The sequence below is a fragment of the Vidua chalybeata genome, chromosome 2, assembly GCF_026979565.1.
Source record: "Vidua chalybeata isolate OUT-0048 chromosome 2, bVidCha1 merged haplotype, whole genome shotgun sequence".
Taxonomy (NCBI): domain Eukaryota; kingdom Metazoa; phylum Chordata; class Aves; order Passeriformes; family Viduidae; genus Vidua; species Vidua chalybeata.
Window position 1 is genome coordinate 15,884,998 of NC_071531.1, and position 20,005 is coordinate 15,905,002.

The 20,005-nt window shown below is 38.6% G+C and overlaps 1 protein-coding gene across 5 annotated transcripts in view; it reads left to right on the forward strand.

Moving 5' to 3' along the window:
- The window catches only part of SCML2 (Scm polycomb group protein like 2), a 70,854-nt gene that overhangs the window by 9,590 nt on the left and 41,259 nt on the right, over positions 1-20,005 (forward strand). For 3 of the 5 annotated variants that reach the window (XM_053935367.1, XM_053935370.1, XM_053935368.1), the window contains exons 2-4: positions 3,827-3,934; positions 9,919-9,987; positions 16,540-16,610. In XM_053935367.1, coding sequence (XP_053791342.1) covers positions 3,913-3,934; positions 9,919-9,987; positions 16,540-16,610 — 162 coding nt within the window. In that variant the 5' untranslated portion in view covers positions 3,827-3,912. Of the gene's footprint in view, positions 1-3,826; positions 3,935-4,979; positions 4,994-9,918; positions 9,988-16,539; positions 16,611-20,005 lie in introns of those variants that run through there. The other 2 variants (XM_053935371.1, XM_053935369.1) reach the window with 2 other exon arrangements.

Genomic DNA, 20,005 nt, shown 5'->3' on the forward strand with positions numbered 1-20,005 from the left:
TTGGTAGGGGAAAGTCTTTCTTAGCTTATACTGTGCCTATTTTCTTTCTGTAACTGGTTTTGCTGTTCAAACTATGTGTAATTATTTTTCACCCTTGCATATGGAATTTTAATCTTGAAGCATTTATAGACAAAAAAAAGGGGCAAATACAACTCCTTGTTCACATAAAGCCTGAAAAACGTCTGCCTTTATTTCAAGCTAAAACTGAAAACTTCATTGTTGCTTCCAAGTGGCTGTTTTGTTAGATTCCGTGCAGTGTATCTGTGTAAAAGAATAGTCTCAGTCCTTATCCAGCAGAGATTGCCCATTGATGACTGTCCCACCCATGAAGATGCCAATGGTGAGGTCTAAGTTACTGCATTTGTACCATTGGTAGGGTCAAAAAAGCTAATGGGCTTTAAAATTACTGGCTCTTGTTCTGCCTTAGATGCAGAGTCATTGAGAGAAAAACCTGAATCTTTTTTGTGCAGACTGAACCCACAATCTCCTCTTTGCTTAGGCTTCTTTTAAATGTTACGTTTATCTCTGTAGTTCTGTTGTGTGTTTTTATGAGCAGGCATGCTGTCAAGATAAACTTGCACTGGGAAGCCCTAGATATACGTAAATATATTTTTTCAGGACATTTGGCTTACTTGAGTGCCTGGCTAACAGTGAGAAGGATAATGGAGATGTATGGCAGGCAAAAGGAGCGATTTTGACATTTTCTGTTGAATGCTACCTTCTTGAAAATGCAGCAATGCATGCCCTTAGAGTAATTCTTTCAAAAGAGAAAGAGCAAAGTTAGGCAGAAAAAAATGTTTTCCACCCTGTTTTCTGAAACCTAGTATTATGTACTAGCAAAGCAGAGGAGGTGAAGACTTAGGCTTGTCTACTAATATAATTCTTTCTGACAAAGGGCTTGCACAGTGGGAGGTGGCTAGTAGAAGTGATTTGGGGTTTGACAATTAAAACTTTAGTAAGGAATTAAAGGCAGATAAATGCTTTCCATCAGATTTTTTAAAAAGTAATTAATGGAAGGGATGGAAATTGGAGAAGGACTCAGTTTACAGAATGAATTGAGATGTAAGTGATGTAAATAATACACTTCATGAGTGTGGATATCCTTTGAGTGCTCTTTGGATTGAAGACATTTTGATGATTAATCCAATATTATCCTAGGTTTGCGGATTTTTTTCTCCCTTGCTTTTTCCTTAATTTGCAGCAAATAGTTTCTCACTGGATTCTGTACTGACAGTCCCTTAAATACTTTGGTCACTTTCTGTTTGTGACTGACAACCTCTGTGCTTATCTCAGTCTTTATAACTTCGGTTTTCATTCTGCTGTTTTGTGCACTCTAATGCCATTGCACTTCAGCCTTGCCATTGCATTTCTTTGTTTGCTCATATATTCCTGACCTTGTTTTGTTTCATTTTTCCCTTAATTTCTGAAGCTGTTTGATTAATTTCTTAGCCCCATATTTCTTATTCAGCTTGCTTGCCAAGGCACACATACAAGAATGCCTTGAGATCTGTCCTTGCTATGTAATTTTACCAGAATGTGCCTGGAGGTGTTTTCCCTGTGTTTGCTGGTGGTTTTCTTCTTTTCTGTGTTGGGTGTGCTGTGGGTTGAGCCAGGCTGGGGATGGTGAGTGCGACATAAGGGACTCTGTCTTGGTTAGCAAAAGACACAACTGCCTTGCTTAGGGTTTGCCACTTAAGTATGTGAGGTGATGGAAAGTAGTTCCTAGGTCTGCCCATGCAGAAGAAGTTGCACTTTGTTTCAGGTTGACCCTGCCCTGTGTTTGAGGTAACTGGTTTTAGTTTTGCTGTGGTTCAGCAACATGTACTGGCCGTTAGATAGAGGCTCAGAAATACCGTTCTTGAATGTTTTCTGTGACAAACAGTATAATATAATCTATGAATTAATTTAATAGCAGCTTTAAATTGAATACTTAGGTGTAACTGAGTTCTAAGTAGCACCTCTTCGAAACAGTAATATGTTGTGTTCCTGCAGTTGGATTTGCCTCATTTCAAACAGCTCTTTCAGAACTTTCAGTTGTCTTATATTTTTAACAGGCTGGTGGGCATGCTGTAAAACAGCCTATCTGGTACAACACAAGCTAATGAAAAGCTGGAATCCTTTTTATGTTCTCACAGACGCTCCGGTTGTGCTAAACTTGATGACTATCACTGCAGGGTTGGAATCTTTATTACTGCACCAAGTGCAATCTGGTACTTGGAACAAAAAGATAAAAACCATTCGCTGTTCTAAAGTAATCTGTAAAAACAGTTACTTTGACTCTGCATCACCTTCCATGATTTATTACTTGCAGTGGAAAAGCTTTGAATTTTTGGGGGAGTCTGTGGAAGTATAAAGTATTTCAAATTTATTTGATAGCTTAAAAGGATTTCTATTCTTAATCTTGATGATCACTTATACTATGAATGTATTGTGTAGCAAAACCTGCTTATTTTATGGTAGTATTCAGTTTTATTTATAACTCCTTTCAAGTCTCAGTCTTGAGTTTTTGTAATAACTGTCCAGCATGTTCACAGACAACACACATATGAAATAAATTCATTAGTCACTAGCATTTAAAAAAAACTTTTAATTAGCTTTAGCCATGGTCTTGCACTGTATAAAGTTTTCATCATCCCGTCCGTCATCATAGTGCTTTGAAGTTTCTTGAAGTTTCAGTAAAGGATCACCGTTTCAGGAAAATACTCAGTTGTATGATACTTCCCTTTTTATATGTGATATATATGTGTATTTTATTTTTTTTTTTTGGATGTGAGTAGAAGAGTCAAGAAATTCCAAGTAGATAACTTGCTTTTCAACTGTTACTTCTTTTATGTCACAGTGGAAAGATGTACCTTCTAAAAATGTTACCTTTGACAAAATTAATTGTGGAAAGGGTATGCACATATTTAAATTTTATAAACTCCTCACATTTTTGGTGATGTCAGCTTTAAATCTCATGGAAGTTGCTTGAAAGAAAATTATCCAACAACATAATTTAGAAATTTGAATGTATTTACCCATTATTACTTGAAAAGTTAATGGAGAAGGATAATAAATTTGCTGGCTTTGTTGCTTCAAGGCTAGATGTTTGAAATGAGTTTGACTTGAACACAGTCAAAGTTCAAAATACTAGATGCTGGAGTAGAAAATCACAGTAACACACACAAAAAAGAAAGTTTGTTTTTGCTGTTTTACACTAGTTCGACCAATCTGTCCTTTCCAGTTTCTAAACCCTACAAGAATGTGGCTCATTGCTTTTATCTGCAGTTAACATTTCCCTAACACTTCTCTGTGCACTGTTACAAGTCTGTTACAAATCATAGGGCAGGGGTATCAGTGAGCACTTGGGCCTTGTACAGATTTTTTACATTAGTGTTTTGTTCCCTCTTCAACTCTAGTTGTGCAAGATAATGTGTTTTACCCAAAGGTATTGAAGTTGATGATTGTTTAACTCTGTGCAAGTGAGGCAGGGTGAGTAGGTTATGTATAAAGAGTCTTCCATTTTTCAGTAATGTTTTTTGGGAAGAAAAAGGAATAAATAACATTTTATATCTTTCTGTGTTTTACAAATCCACAGAAAATGCAAATCATTAGAGAATGAACTGTCTAAAAGAAGGAAATGAAAGTTTGCATTTGGTATTTTTGCTACTTTTATTTAACTGTTGTTTTCACACTACTCTCCTACAGATAGTTTGTTAAATACTTGCAGTTTAAAACCAGCAAGATAAGTATATACAAATACAAAAAAATCATCCTTTCCAAAAAAAGAAAACCCAAATGCCAGCAACAACCTCCCCCCCTAACTTGTTGTATTACTGCTCCACAGGAAACTGTTGTGCTGAAAGGAAGAATTAACTGGTCTTTCAACTTCAGCCTTTTTATTGTGAGAGGGAAGATCACAGAAGTGTTACCATGGGGAGAACAGCAGCGAAAGGTAAGGTCTGGTAGCTTTAATCCAAGAGGAAAGTGGGGAACCTGCTAAATTCTCTTTTTGGAGCTGGTGGGAGACAACATGACAATTTGCCATACTGTTAAATTAAGGAAGACAGTTTGTGATCGCTGCTGAATACAGGTAAGTTCAAACTTCACATTGTTTTAGAATACCATTTGCTGAATTTGGCTGTCTTGAGATCTACAAGTTTAATGAAAAGAATTCTGTCCTGTGACAGCCTTGAAATCATTACTGCACTTTTAAATTGAGGAATGTGTCTATATGTGCTGTTAAATAAAACTTGGGGCTTTATTCTGGAGTTACCTATAATTTAACAGGTTAATAACTAAGTAGTACAAAGAATCAAATTTGGATTGGCATTGGATGGCATTAGCAACTGTCTTTTGAAGATAAAATGAACGTTTTAAAAGAAATTCATCTACAAGTACACAGTGTACCGCAGAGGTGTGATTTCTGCTGTGTCATGTCTGCAGATGTTAATTGTGAGTTCAAAGCTAAAATAGAGAGTGAGACTTAAGAAGAAACAAGAGTGTTTGGGCTGGTGAAACAAAAAAATATGAAGAGCAAAAGATCCACTCTCTGAAACCATGTTGCCGCTGTTTTGGAAGCTTCCAGATTGGTAGTCCTCCTCCATAAAAGGCTACCAGTACTTTTGTACTTTCCTTGAGCTTACCATCTTCAACCCAAGCTGCTTTATGTGCTTGTGTGTTCCCTTGGTAAATAATTGTCTTTTGCTAAAATAGATTTTCTGTAATGGCAGGAGTCATCCGTTTAATTGTTGCACCAGGAGTTTATGGAGGAAGTCTGACCCCTTCTCTTGTAGGTTTTCTGCATGGCTGTTGTCTAAATATAGTCAAAGAGACTGGCTGTTCCAAGCAGATAAGATAAGAATCCCACTAGGGTAGCACAAAAAGAAAGGAAAGGAGAAATTTCATATTCACTCTGTCTGGATATCCTCAACTGTGTGCACTGAGGCTTGGTGAAAGGTGCTCACAACCCTGTGTAGTAGGGAGTGAGAAGAAGGCCCCTTCCTGAGCAATGGTAAGTCTTGGGCTTGTTTTAGTTAACTTCATTTGAGAGCAAGTAATTGTGCAGCACGGGAAGAGCAAAAGGTTTTGTCACCCAAAGGTATTTCACATACCTCAGGAAAAGACAAGGGATTTGTCTGAGAAGAGTGGTATCCTGCCATGTTTTGAAGACCCAGAAGAGTTGAAGACATCAAGGTGGCTAAGGGATAGCTGCAGAAGTCTTGAAAGCATGACTGTGAACTTCATTTTCCCCACACTGCACAACGAGCAAATAACAAGTCTTAGACAGCACATGCATGCCTTCCCTGCATGTAACATTCATTATGTGACTACTCTAGGATGGAAACTATTGCTGTTAAAAGACATGATGTTTGCCATCACTTGAACAAAACAGTCATCTAGTTTGCTGAAAGGTTAAGTCTTCTAGAAAGAAGTTGCTAAGTTTTAAAGCTTCTCAGGCAAGAAACCGGAGTTCAGTATGGGAGCTTATAAGAGGAAATACACATTGGTCATCAGGATAATTTTTGCCTAGAGTTTTACCACTGCCTTCTCTGATTATTTTTTTTATTTGGTATTCACAAATCAGTCAGGATAGCTTTGCCTTTTTTTCCCCTTTGTCTCTAATTTCTTAAATGATAGATGTGGTTGCTCTTGCCTGTCTTCTGTTGAGTAATCTTATCAGCAAAATTCTGTGGTTACAGATAGGGTGGGACTAATGTAAACACATGGAGTTTTGAATCAGTAAGCAGAAAGCACTATGTTAAATAATCTTTCTCTAATCTTGGCTTGTATCTAAAGCTTTAGCTTATGAAGTGCACTCTAGAAAAGAAATAGTTGGTGAACAATAGAATATGTTGCTTTTAGAATTTTAGTATATGCTGTGCTCTAATCTTGCTGCCCTAAAAGAAAGAAATCTTTCATAGGGTATTTAGCCTCTACGTGGTATGGGCTAAATACATATAGATACATAGCAAATATATAAATGCTGTGTACTTATATGTATTACTTTATTTTCAAAACTTTTTTTGAGATAGGTATCCTGTTCTTCATTGCTTTCTTAGAGAGCTGAGTAGCATTTGATTGTCCGTTTCATTAAGCAGAATTTCATTCTAACTCTTGTTTTGTCGAATGATCCGAACACATGCTGTGTTTTACATTGAGAAATAAGCTGAAACTTTTCCCTTTAAAAATGGTCAGGGGAAGATAGATGATGAATTAAGCTGACCTATTTTTTTTTTGTTACCATGAGCTTCAAGACTGTAGGACTAATAAGTCTCTTCTGTCTCCAATATATAGAGTTCCTATTTTCAAGTCAATTTTTCAGATTTCAAGGAATTAGCCATTGAATGTGGCTAGGAGCTGAATGTGCAATGGGATTAAAAGAAAATACTCTTTGTACCTGTACAATTATTTACAGGTACATATTATGTCTTTCATTACCTCATGAGGTTTGACCTCAAAGCTTGACCAAGCTGAGGATCATGTGCAGAGAGCGTCATCTTGTTCAGCCCAGTGATTTGTATAATAGCCTTCTGTCTAAATTTTTTTCTGTGATCTTTGGAAGCTAAATTTGTTAAAATATGGAATACCAAAATTTGAAGTATAGTTTGGCATGCATTAAAAACTCCATGTGTTTATAAAAGATCAATACTTATAAAATTGGTTTTAAATAAAATCTTACTTTCTTTATAGTTTTTTTGAAAATAAACAATAATTTATTATCCAACTTAACTGCCAACATTGGAAAAAGCACACCTGAACAAGACTGGGAAGTATAGACTGTGAAATAGTGACTGTGAAATACAGACTGGGGGAAAGTTTTCTGGGGTGGCAATAGATAGATACAGGGTGTCTGATGTGGAAACAGGTTGGTAATTCTTCCTGCTAGTATCTTTGCATCTCTTTAGACAAAACAGTCCAGCTTTGTAATGGTATTCCCAGCTTCCCACTGATGAAGGTTGGAATGCATCAAAGCAAGGGGTTCCTTTGAAAACAGTCTTGGTTTTATTCAGACTTATTCTTGGATGCTTCTGCATATGCTGGGGGAGATTTATTTGTACGTTTTAGGGAGGAGATCTCCTACCATCAAAAACAAGTGATAGTGACAGTGCTTTGTGTTTACTGTGAATGAAAATGCCTCCACCTCAAATGAAATAGTTGCTTAAAGTGCTGTTGAGAAACCCTCTTCTCATTAATCATCTCTTTTCTTGTAGTTTTCTAAAGGCTGATAAGAAAAATACGTTGCCAAGAGTGTTTTGTTTCAACTTTCATATTTGCTGTGATATTTTTGAAAGAGGCACTAAAGCTAGCTGGTGCAGGGAATAAATAATTCATATAGTGATTGTCAGCAAGAACACATGTGGTGTCCAGGCTGCAGTTTTTCACATTTTTTCACCTGTTCTTGATGTCTCTCATCACGAAAAGCTGTCATCTTGTTTTTAATCTGGCACTGTTTGGTAGGCACTCTTTCATGACTCTGTCCTTTCAAGCTTTGGGTGTTTGCAGGAAGCAATTATTAGTTCTCTACTTTCAGCAGAGTTCCACATAAGAGATTATTGATTTCCTTTTAGGACATAGTCAGATTGGGAAGTTATTTGTTCTGCAAGCTGACAGCCTGATGTCTGCCTTAGTAACATGACTGTTTGTGGGAAATACTGACTGAGGTTATAGAATGTGGCAAAAGGTCCTGCTGTTGATTGCTAGCTCCCTGTAGAAAATTAGCTGGATTCAGCTCAGTCCCAAAGAGGCTGGATGAAATATATTTTGACCTGTAGGATGGAGAAGGTGAACATTAGCCTTGCATCTTTACGGTGTTACTGAACTAGTTTTAGCATTATCCCTTCTGAGATTCCCACAAGTAGTTGTAGGGTATCCACTTGTATGGGTTAAAGCCCTACTGCTGAGGAGGTATTGGGGTTAGAGCTCTGTAGGCGCTGTCCCAGATAATTTCAGCAGTTCCATCTGAAGTTGACCTTCATAAGCACTTTTTTTTCAGGAACCTATATAACAGAACATTTTCCAAAGCAAACTTCTTCCAAAAGAAAGAGCACGTAAGTCAAGGAAGAAGATTAAGTCAAGGAGTAAACATAGCATTTTGTTTCCTTTTCAAAGGACTTGGAGTTCTGCCCGTGTCTGCTTTAGGAGAAAATGATGGTATTTTTGCAGTGTATTTTGAGCAGTTATGTAAGCTGTGCATTGATTTTGTAGGACTGTGAAGTCTGGATTATTCTTGGAAGGTCTCGTGGTCCTGAGTACACTAATAGGCTTTAATGACCCTGACTCATCTGGGGCCTCCACCTACCCTGCCCAGGACCCCATGTCAGCCCCTGCCCCAGTGATGCTGCAGCAGGGCCAGTCTCCAGATCCCCACAGCCCTGCCCTCATGTCCCATCCCAGCTGCAGTCTGTCTCCTGGCATGGCCACCAGTGCTGGGGCTGCCCCCAGTGCCATGCCCCTGGACAGAGTGATGGAGTGGCTCTGGATGGCAGGGGCCTGCCTGGCCACCCCCAAGGGTGCCCTGGCCATTGCTGTGCTCTGACCAAAGGAGCATCACATCCTACCAAGCACAGAGCCATGTGGATGGCCTTATCTTCTTCTCACTGAGTGAGTGGTAGGGGAGGATTTTGGGACTGGTGACAGAGGACTGTCATGACTCAGCTCTTGCATTATGTGGCAATTTCCTGATAATGAAAGATGTGAGATGGAAGTGCTGAACACCAGACATTGCTTGGCAGTATGTTTCAAGAAATGCTTTACTTACAGAAAAGAAACACTGTTAGGGCTTAGTCTTTGCTGCAGAAAAACTCATTATATTTCAAGAGTTTCTGTCACCAAATGCTTCACATTCTAGGTCAGGAGTGCTTTTATTTCAAGAGCAAGCCAATCAGTAGCTGTAGACTTAAAAGTGAGTGAATACAGCTACTAATAATTGGCTACTAATGCAGTCTTGCAGTAAAAGTGAGCCTTCCTTTCACCTGTACCAATTCAGGCTAAGTGGCATAACCCAAGGTGTGAGCTAGGCACAAGCCTAACTAGAGGAGGAGCCCCATTCCCAGTAGTGAGGCATTTGCAGACCAAGAGAGTTACTCTCCTATGCAGATCTTGGTAAAAGCAAAAAAGCTTTTTAGATCTGAAAGTGTACTTGCGTTTTTGTTGTGAGGTTGATATTGTATTTGAATTGCACTCAAGTCCATGAGTGTCAAAAGCAGGTCACCAAACAATGTATTTTAAAAGGAATGAGTGGAACTGTCTCTCTCAGTCTTCTCCATTATAGCTGCCCAGTTCTCCTGTATCTCTCATACTTGCTGAAATCCATCAAAAATGAAATATGGCAGACCCCTTTGTGAGTATGTGCCAAGATTAATGATAGAGAAGGTAGATTCTTCTGAGTGACTCTTTCAAATGACTGATGTGTGCTGAGATAGCAGCTTTGAGTATTTGAGAATTTTATATTGAGAATATTGAGTATTAAAGAATCTCAATATAGAATGAAATCTTTAACTCAGAAATATGGTTTTAGGATGGGTTTAGTTTTTTTCCTTGTTTCTCAGTTCAGAGTATTCTGTGTATAACCAGATGTATAAAGATAAACAGTGATCTTTAGGATCTCAAATTTTGTGTAGGTTGAAGTAAAACTGTTTAAAAATAGCACAGGATTGCTGTCTGTGGGGCTGGTATTCTGTATTCTGCAACTGGATTTATTCTAATAATTGATATAAAGTAGTCAAAGGCTCTGCTTTTCCATGCTGTACTTTTCAATATATTTTGAAGGGAAAATAGTGTGGTGATTAAATTTACATACCTTTTTGATTATGTACGGAAATTAATAAAATAAAGTCAACAAAATACTCTGTATTGTTTGAAAGCTTTCTGTGTTATGCTGGACATAGTTATGATGTGAATATTACATTTATTATGTAATGGAATCTTGTCTTTTAGATTCAAAGAATATTAAAAAAGAGAAAGATGGAAAGAATCAGCAGGCAAACAACCCATCTTTAAAAAGTGGTAGGTATTGCAGCTGTCAGGTTCTTAGTTAAGGTACTCTAAAAGAAAATGTATGTGTTTGGACTGTACTATTTTCTGACGTCTTTTTCTTGCTGGAATCTCTTGGATTGTTATGGTGGATAGTCAAAAACATACCTTTGCTTTTGTCTAGCTGTTAGGAAAGTGTGTTTTGGTATAGAAAGTGATGGTTGAAACTGCTTGAGTTGAACCTGCTAGTTTTACTAGCCAAGATAAGTACTCTTTGTATGTACAATCAAAGATGCTGTATAAACTTTATTATTTTTAAACCGTTACTGATTTGTTTGGTCTTCTCATCATGTATTTCTCAGTCTTGTGCCTTTTCTGCTGCAGTTACCGCTATTTCCTTAATGTGTTTCCTGGTGCCAAGAGGAGGTTTTTCAGTTTAATAGTCTTGAATTTTTACGATTGCTAACTGGATTAAATTGCCTGAGATTCTAATTTTACTTTAAATCATCAATGTGCTAGCAGAATTTGTGGGTTTTTTTTAGTAAACTGAGGAAAAGTACACACTTACCAGAAATTATCCAGATTCTTGGCTAACTTAGCCTGTACTATGCACAGCAGGTGCCATAAGGCAGTGTATACATGAGATTGCTGTCAGGGTAGCTTCTATGGTGGACTGCAGTGAGACAACAGCAACATCCTTAGATATGCTTTTCATGTTCACGTTGTTTGTCTGATTTTGGGACAGTAAGAAATTTCATGAGTAGTATTGACTAAAGTACAAAATCTCTTCAGGAGTTCTTGAAAAAAGGACTCAGAATTATTTAAACTCTCACTCTGCTCACTTTTCTGTGCCCTCTGACTCTTGATAGATTGTCTGGTTCTTCTTGGGTACCAGTAGAGACAAGTAGCTTAGTCACTGATGAAACATGCCAGGATACTGACACATTAGCTGGGTAACTGAGGTAATGACTTTGCATAAAAGATACAATACCAGTCATAGTACAGCCTTCAGCTGTTACATTTGCCAGAGCTAATTTTTTCCTTTATTTGGGTTCTGGCCATCACAGAATGGGTAAGGTTGGAAGCAACCACTGTAGGTCATTGTAGTCCAACCTGCTGCTCAAGCAGGATCCCTTAGAGCACATTTCTCAGGATTGTGTCCAGAAAACTTACGAGTATCTCCAGAGGAGGAGAATCCACATCCTGTGCAGGCAACCTGTCATCGTTATTTGTCCCTGTTACTTTGAGCCAGAAAAAGAAGCATATTTGTCTCTTTTTCCCTCTTCTGCAGTGTAAAAGGAGCTCCAGTCAAACTGGACTTAGCGTGTCTGTTTTAAATAATGTCATCTGACATGACAGACAGAGTGCTGTAAGACACTCCCCCACCAGCAAAGTGCTCTTCATATGTGGATAAGATAACCATATTTCATGAGTCACTGGAAAATGTCCCTGCCTCCTCCTGCAGTTGAGAGCAAGGTGTTGAAAAAGCTTTGTGGAGAAGCAGTGCTAAGCAGGCAAGCCTTACTCTGTGTTCCGTGTTCTTGACTTGGTTTGTGCTGTTAATCTAGTGTCTGGGAACTGAACTTTCTCATGCAATCTAGGCTCAGCTTTGTCAAACAGAGAGGAGTTTCTTGCAAGATCTCTGCTTTTCTACAGATGAACTAATTTTTATTCCATGTTGTTGCTTGTTGGTGGCAAAGGAGCAGAAAGAGCCTCTTGATGCTAGATGAAGATGCCATATAATGCTTTGGGCTAACAGCTGGGAAGTCTCCAGAGTTTCCAGGGGAATGTGTGATAGGAAAAGTCGAAGAGGAGATACAGAGGTGTGAGAAGAATGGGTTAAAAAAATAGACTAAAGTGAGTAGAGAAAGACACAAGGAGGAGAAAAATTCTAATTGAAGGATCACAACATATAGGAAGAGGTACAAGGTATAAAGCAGAGCATGAAATACCTTACACTTAAACTGCTGTATTTGCAAGAGTGTGTGAAGAAAAATTATAAGGAAATCTCATCTTTGAAGAAGAAAGATTGTGAGATGAAGGCTAGAAAAGAGGCACCTCCATGTCCAAAGTCTCAGATGGGTGCCAAGGGAACCTAGGGGTGGTCTGAGAAGACACGATGTGTTCCATCTGCCCAAACAGTGTTTAGGCTACGGTGATACTGTATTATATTAACCTGAATAAACCAGGACCTTAAATTGTACCAATCTGCAAATGACCATTCATAGTTTAAATCTTCAGTTAAAATTTTGCAAAACTTTTGACTTACACTAAACTGGAGAATTACATATAGTGAAAAAAGATGGGGAGCACTTCAGCAAACTGGGCATTCACTTATTCATGGTAGCAGATGTGACGCCTCCAGGGGTGCTGAGGCAGGGGACTGATGTAACAAGGAGGCTTCTCGCTTCTTTTGGAGAACTTGTAGTGGTTGAGGAAGTTTCTCCATGTCTGGAAAAGGTCAAATAGTACGCACTGTCAAGAAGGACAAGACAGGAGTACCTGAGGAATTACAGCCTGGCCAGGTAGGCTGGCCTACCCAATCTAAGTTTTCAGGAAGACTATAAAGAAAATATTTCTGTAAACCATTTCCAAGCAAATAAAGGACAACAATGAGGTTAGGAACAGTGGAGGTAGATTTGCCAAGTGTGAACTGTGCATGACTGATTGCCTTTTGTGCTCAGTTACTCAGTTAACGCTGGAAACAAGGGAGAGCAATGGATGTTGTTCATGTCAACTTTAGCAAAGCTTTCTGTACAGTTTCTGTAGTGTCCTTTCAGCCAAACTGGTGAGATGTGGTTTGGATAGGTGGATGAAAAATTAACTGGACTTCCAGGCTGTGCAAGGTCCACCTGTCAGATGGTAGCTAGTGGCATTTCTTAGAGGTCAGTATTAGGGCTGATGCTGTTTTATGCCTTACTGTCAGATGGGGACGATTGGCCAGAACACACTGCCAGACCAGTTTGTGGGCAACATCTAGTGGGGAGGAGTAGCCAGTAGGCTGGAAGGCAGGACTGCCCTTCAGATGGACTTTCCAGTGCTGGGGAAATGGAATGGCAGGACCGCGCTGAGACTCGGTGGTGAATGGAGAGTCCTCCTCGGCCGCGGCAGACCGGAGCCCTGCAGCAGCCCAGGCGGGAGGCTGGCTGCCTGGAAAGGATTCAGCACCGACGGCCCTGGAGCCCGGCAGGCAGCAGCTGAGTGTGGGCCAGCAGCGAGCTCTTGTGGCCAAAGAGCTCAACTGCAAAGGGATCCTGCGGGCAGAGCTGCGGGCAGTGGGCTGGGAGGAGCGTTCACTGCTTTGGGAATTTGGGAGTCTGTGTCTGGAGAGCTGTCTTCAGTTTTGAGCTGCACAGTACAAGGAAGGCACTGCTGTACTGGAGTAAGCTGGCTTGATGTCCTGCAAAAAACTGTTACTGAAACCAGAAGAAATGTTTCTTTTTCAGCTAAAAGAAAAGAAAGCTTATGGGAGATGGTCACGCTGTCTTCAACTACCTGTCAGGTGGATGGAAAGGGGACAGAGCCAGGCTCCTCTCGGAGCCACTGTGGAAGGAGAAGTGACAAATACTGGCTGGAGCATAAGAAATTCCTCCTTGATGAGGAAATTTTCACATTGAGTCTGATGGAACCCTGGAGGAGCAAGAGGCTGAACTAGAGACCTCCTGAGGTCCTTTCTAGCATCAAGGGTCATTAATGCTCTGGGTCAGTGCCAGTAATGCAAGCAACTGTGACATGAACTCAGTCCCTCAGTTTTTAAATTAGTCAGGCTTTTTGCCATTGCTGCTTGTTTTGAATCACTGTTTAAGAGCCTCACTTCTGTGCGGGTTTTAAACTAATATTTTTTTCATTTACAAAAGGTTCTAGTTACCTTCTGGTTTGGGTTTTGTTTTGTTCCATTTCCAGTATATGCTGGTTTGTTCTTCAGGATAAAATTAATTTTTCTCTCTAGTTTTCACTTTCCTGGTGGGTTATAAAGTTGTGGTTGTTGCATAACGGTCTTTTCTTAAGCTATTTTATTCAGCCTGCAGATTTGAGTGTGAAGAGAAATGCACATTAAATTATTTAGTATGAGCTAATTTTCTTGAGGATTTCTAGTTGTCAAAAGCTGCATATTTTCAGGGTCTTTAGAATTAGAAATATGTGTAATACAATTGCTTATGTGTGCACACTGACAATGCAGGGAAGCTTTCATGTAGATATTTTTCAATGTGCTTATCTTTCTAGAGTTGCATCTTACATGTTGCAAACATACATGTGTCTCCTATGTCTATAACTGCAGTAATTAAATGATAATTAGCACCATCTCTGAGAGTTCGAATCTCATTTAATACAGTGTATCTTCACAGGTGGAGAGCTTTTAATTTTAACTCCAGGACATTACTGCTTGATGCAAGAGCTTTTGATAGCCAGGATTTAAAGCAAAGAGCTATGTAATGCTGTTTTCCTCTTGGCTTTATCTGTAGCTGGCTTCTTACCTTCTGTGTCTTTCTAGTAAATGTTCTGTTACCTTCTGTGTCTTTCTAGTAAATGTTCCCTTAAAAAAACAAAACTGTTTCGTTCCCTCTGTATTTCTGGTTGCCCCACAAAATTTACCATCCTGTTATTAAAATTCAGATAATTTGGGAAATGTTACTATAAATTTTTTTGGAGGAGGTGAATGAAAGTCTGTCCTGGTAGATGTGACATCACTGATGTATTTGTATTTGTACAGTCTTTAACACAATGAGTCTATGCATGATTACGGCTTTTACATCATGTTAGATCTGAGACAGCTGGGACACAACTAATGTTTTCTTTTGACTAGGTTTAATTATGTAGAATTAGGTACTTTACTAAGGTAAACTCTGATTAAATTTTTTTTTTAATCAGAAGGCAACCTGAAGTGGCAGCTTTATTATTAGGGTCCAAGAAGAATTTTTATGAGATAAAACCTTGCTAGGAGTTCATAATATTTAATTTTTGCACCTTCCTTGGCTTGTTAATGAAAAGATCAACAAATCTGGAGGCTACTTTCTGGGGAAAGCTCTGAAGAGCTATTTCGGCCTTTCTGAAATACAAATATATGCTTACGTTAATGTATCCTGAGTTTTGTAAGTAATATAAAATCAGTGTTACTATATAAATGTGTAAAAAATGTTTCATTCCAAAATAGGTGGAATTCCAAGATGTTGTAAAAAAGTGTCTTTGTTACCAGCTTGCATATATTCCAGACCACTAAATTAACAGCTTTTGACATTTTACTGACTTGTTACTGACTTCTCACATTGCTAACAAGCACATGGCTTCTGCAGCAGTAAGGACAAATAACTTGTACACTTTTGAGTCTGTTGCACCAAAACGCAGGACCTCAGCAGGCCAAGGGGATGGTTCCCTTTTGCTTGAGGCACTTGATATTGTCAGCTGAATGCTGTCCTACTGCAGGAAGACTCTGGGTTTGAGCCACACAGAGAAGCTGTGTGCAAGTGCTGGAAAATGCTGCCATTTTCTGATCGTTTCTTTGCTACTCCTCTCTCCTGAAAACTGCAGATATGTGTTTAAGTGTTTGTGCCCAGTGGTGTTTTTGGAACATACACCTGGAGCAAGCTCTCCATCATCCCCAAGGATTTTGCATTAGGCCTTGTGAGTGGCTGTTGCTGAGCCGCTGGGTGGCATCACTGCATCATTTTGGGTTCATCAGTGCTTTATTTTTCAGGAACATCAGAAAGATGCCAGCTGCCCGAACAAGAAAAATAAGCAAAAGAGCTCACTCAGATAATTTAGTAACAAAAATATTAGCTGTAGCCATTGTAGCTTTTCTCTTACACTTTATATTAAAATAATTAATATGCTTGCTTGTATCTTTGATGTTGGTACTTCATATTTTTCCATTCATGCAAAACTGGTAACACTAATTAAATCAAATGCAGAATCCATTTGCCCATACGCATAAACAGTGACACTATTAACACTTGAAAAAATAGCATGATTTTGTTACTTAACATTGCCATAATATTTACCTATCTATGCCATATTACATGATATTCTACAAAAAGAAGCCTTTACGTGATTTCAGATAAAGAGAGACAAAGATGCAGTTGGAAGGTTGTGCTAATCTTCTTGCTTTCTAGTGGAAAGTGTTCATAACATACATTTCAACAGTATCCATGTGTCTCTGTTTTTCAATGTGTATCATCTCAGTACTCATATAAGGTTATCATATCAACCCTACTGTTAGGGAAACTAAGATATAGGAAAGCTATTGTGATTTATATAAGGATGCTTGGGAGATCCTTATGCAGAGAATTGAATCTAGATATTCTGACTTGGATTGTTTTACATGTAGGAAAAAAAAAACTGAAGGAAGGTTTATATTAATTTTGCCTATTGTGTGTTCACCCCTGTAAATTAACATTACTTTTGAAGCTCCTTCAAGGTCTGTATGTATTTCAGAGGTGGAGTTTCCATTTAAGAATGATTCTGCTCTTGAGAAAATGTATTCTACAAGATAGTTGGCTTTTCTGTCCCTTTCTTTCCTCAAATCTTCATTTAATTTAAATTCCTTTTTTTATAAGTTTGTATACATATTTTTTATCTTATGTCTTCCAGAACAATTTAATTGGGATGATTATCTGAAAGAGACTGAATCAGTAGCTGCTCCTCTGCATTGTTTCAGACAGGTATGCCAGATATTATTTTGCAAGTGTGTGTGTATTGTATGTCTGTTACAGGGTGATCCTAGAAAATCTTTCTCATTTAGACTGCTTGCAGACTTCCTATTTGACTTCTTTTCATCTGTAGTTATCAGTAGCTTACAGTTTTGGCAGTAGCTTTGGAAGTTTTTTCATTCTTGGTTTCTGCCTCAAGCCAAATTTTGAGGGTTTCATTAAAATTGTGTCTTTGAACTCTGTTTTCCTTTAAAAAAAAGACTACTTAATGAAAACAGATAGCTTTGTCAGTGTTCAAAAATGTTTTCTACTTTTTTTCAGTAATCTTAACGCTACCATGGTTTTAGTGAGCATTAAAAATTTGGCTGATTGTCAGAGGAGTCTTTGCCCCATTTTTTGAAAGATTTCTTTCAATTCTGTCTAGCTGTAAGATGTGTGTGTAGTAGAGTTGAGTCACCACTTTTTGCTGGATCTCTAATATGTTTAATTTTTGTCTCTTTCTGAACAGAGTGCTTTCTACTTAGGGGTAACAGATACTAAAATGAAGAAAAAAAAAAGAAATTCAAGTGGAATATGTGGAAATACAAAGGAAATACTGGATTTATGATGTTTAATGTGTTTAATGTACTATTTTGTATTACTGTATACCCTACAAGTTTGATCCCCCCTACCTGATAACTTAGTATGTATTTGCAGATGCAGTTTAAATCTACCATCTTGTGAAAGCTAATGACCTCCAGTTGTTCAGCCCTCTGGAGACTGAGTTGATCTCTTTAGGCATCTTTCTCTCTGTTTTCCCAAGCTGAGGTGTATCTTGTCTGTGTAAAGTTAAATAGGATTCATTTTGGTCTGTGTGCCCTCACTGTGTTAGAAGATAGTTGCTAAGGAATTGGATTGTTCAGGTTCATAGAAGTGTAATAGGTGTGACAAGCAGTCCATGTCTAGTTCAATGGCTTGGGCATGTTCTGAAATTGTTTTCTAGGGTCTGTTGGTGGTCTGATTGTAGTGTAAATGATACTGGCCTCCAGTGGGAGCCCAAATAAAAAACAGCACGAATTGAATAGTCTGAGAAGGAGAGGAACCATCAGTCGGTGAGTCTGAAGCAGTTGGAGGAATGGAGAATTAGGGGAGAGAAACACAGGTGGTAGCATTTCTTCATGCTAGATCTTAAATCTCAGCTTGCTCTTTGCAGATGAGGATAAAGGGCAAAGAGCCCTTGCATGCTGCTTTCAGTGAGAGGTGGCTAAAAGCACTGGTGTCCATGGCTCTGAGTGGAGGTGCAGAAATTAATTTCACAGAATGTGTTTTTCACAAAGCAGACACCTCAAACTCCTCCTGGGTAGAGGCAGAGGGTAGTATGTTGTCCCTGGATCTTTCTGAGGTTAATGCCGTACTCACAGACATAAACCACCATGACCCAGAGTGTATGCTCCCAAGGAATGTAACTACTGCAGAAAGCTGCTCAAAGGCCTTTCCATGTGTCTTTCTTGCATTTTCCTCTCGCCTAATAACGCTCAAGAAGTCTGAACTGAGCAACCAAATAATGCCTTGAACAGAGGTGCTTAGGTGACATGCATTGACAGAGAGAAATCCATGTGACCTGGATTGCTTAAGGAGCGTGTGAGTTGGAAAGAAGAGCTTTAATTTATGTGCACAGCAAATTTCAAAACAATTTGCATATGCAGATTTTCATTTTTTTAAGAGTTGACCTTTAAGTAGAAAGTGATATGCAATGGTAATAAGTTCAGAGCTAGATCCTCTCACTATATAGTGTTTGCAGATTTTTGAACCTAAAGTGCTTGTGCTTTGTTTAGTACTAATTTGACTTTTATTGGGTTACGCATGAATTGTACATGTCATTATTACTTTGTGTCATGTGAAGAAATGCATTGCTGTGACCAGCCAGAAAATAAGAGAAGCAAGAAAATTAATTTGACGGTTACTTCCAGAATTTGTGACCTGTGGGAATTTAAAAAGTTTAAATTTTGTAGTAATTAAAAATTACCTGAGGAATAATAAATTAAACCCTCTACCATAAATTAAGACACAGGCAGATAATGGAAATTGATTAAAGTATTTATCTTAATTTAGAAGGTGTTTTATCTGTTGCTTTAAGTTGTTTTTAATAACTACTTAAAATTTCAATGCACTTCATATTCCTTTTTCTTGCCCTAAAACTTTTTCCCAAGCAGTTGAAACTTTTAAATGTAAAAGCTCAGTCCCTTGTGGTTAGAGCAGAACTTAAAGCAAAGCTGTTACTGAGCGAGGTTTTGTTATTTTATTTAAAGAAAAACTAGCATGTAGGACTTACCTTTTTGGTAGAATGCCTTGAGTTGTTGGTATTTAAACAAGCTCACCTTCTCCACAAACAAAGAAACAAATTCTCCAATTTCTCAATTTCTGTTGCTTTTCCATGTTGTACAAAGTAACAGCTTGACAAGCAATATCCTGAAATTGAATTGCCCTTTAAATTTAATATGCCTGGGCTCCTCTTTCAGCCAGCCTGCTGTCTGAGTTCAGCACTGGCAGATGCTCACTGAGTTTTGCTCGCCTCTTTGGCTTTTGGGCTCAGGCTCCTCCAGGGTTCCTGCTGTTGATCTAGGGTGTGTTGTAAATAGTGCACCTGCACAATATAGCAAGTAGAGCAAGATGTATTTTAGACATTTAAATGTGGTGGAGAAAAATTGTTGCAGGAGCAGATTTCTCCTGTCTTTTCCTATGTCTGCAGACAGGTAAGTGCACTTCGTCTGCCTGCTGTGGGATCCCCACCTGACCTGGTCAGGCAGGCACAAGGGGACATAGGAGTCCTGTGAATGTCAGTGCCTGTGGTTTTGGGTGTTCTAATGTGCCTCCTGTATTAGAAGTCAGACTGTGTTAGTGTGCATGGGGTACCTGCTGGGTTTAAATGTCATGGGGAAGGCTGCTTATAGTTCTGGGTGCATGTATTCAAAAACAACTTTGTACTGAAGAGTTGCAGAAAAGAGTTTCCAGGGTGATAGGAGAATAGTCATCATCTCCTAAGAGAAATTTCAGTGCTTGACTTATTTACATTGTTGAAAAGGTACTGAGAAAGAGTCAGTTGTAGCTTTTGGTTTTATTTGCTAAAGTGCAAAAATAAGTTAAATGATAGTGTTGGCCAAAAATTCCATCAATAAAATTTAGGCTGGAAATGAGGAGACTAGTAAAGAGAAAAGTGAGAGTCATTGCATCCCAGTTATATGACAGAAGGCAAGTAATCAGACTGCAATCCAGTCAATCTCTGCCTGTAGTGTGTTGATACATGAGTAAAAAATACCCTCTTTTGTTCATCTTTTGCATGTGACAAAAAGTTCTGCCTAACGACCAAATTGCATTTGTCACATTTCTTTTCCCTGTGCTAATTAAATTGGCATTACATTGTATATTTG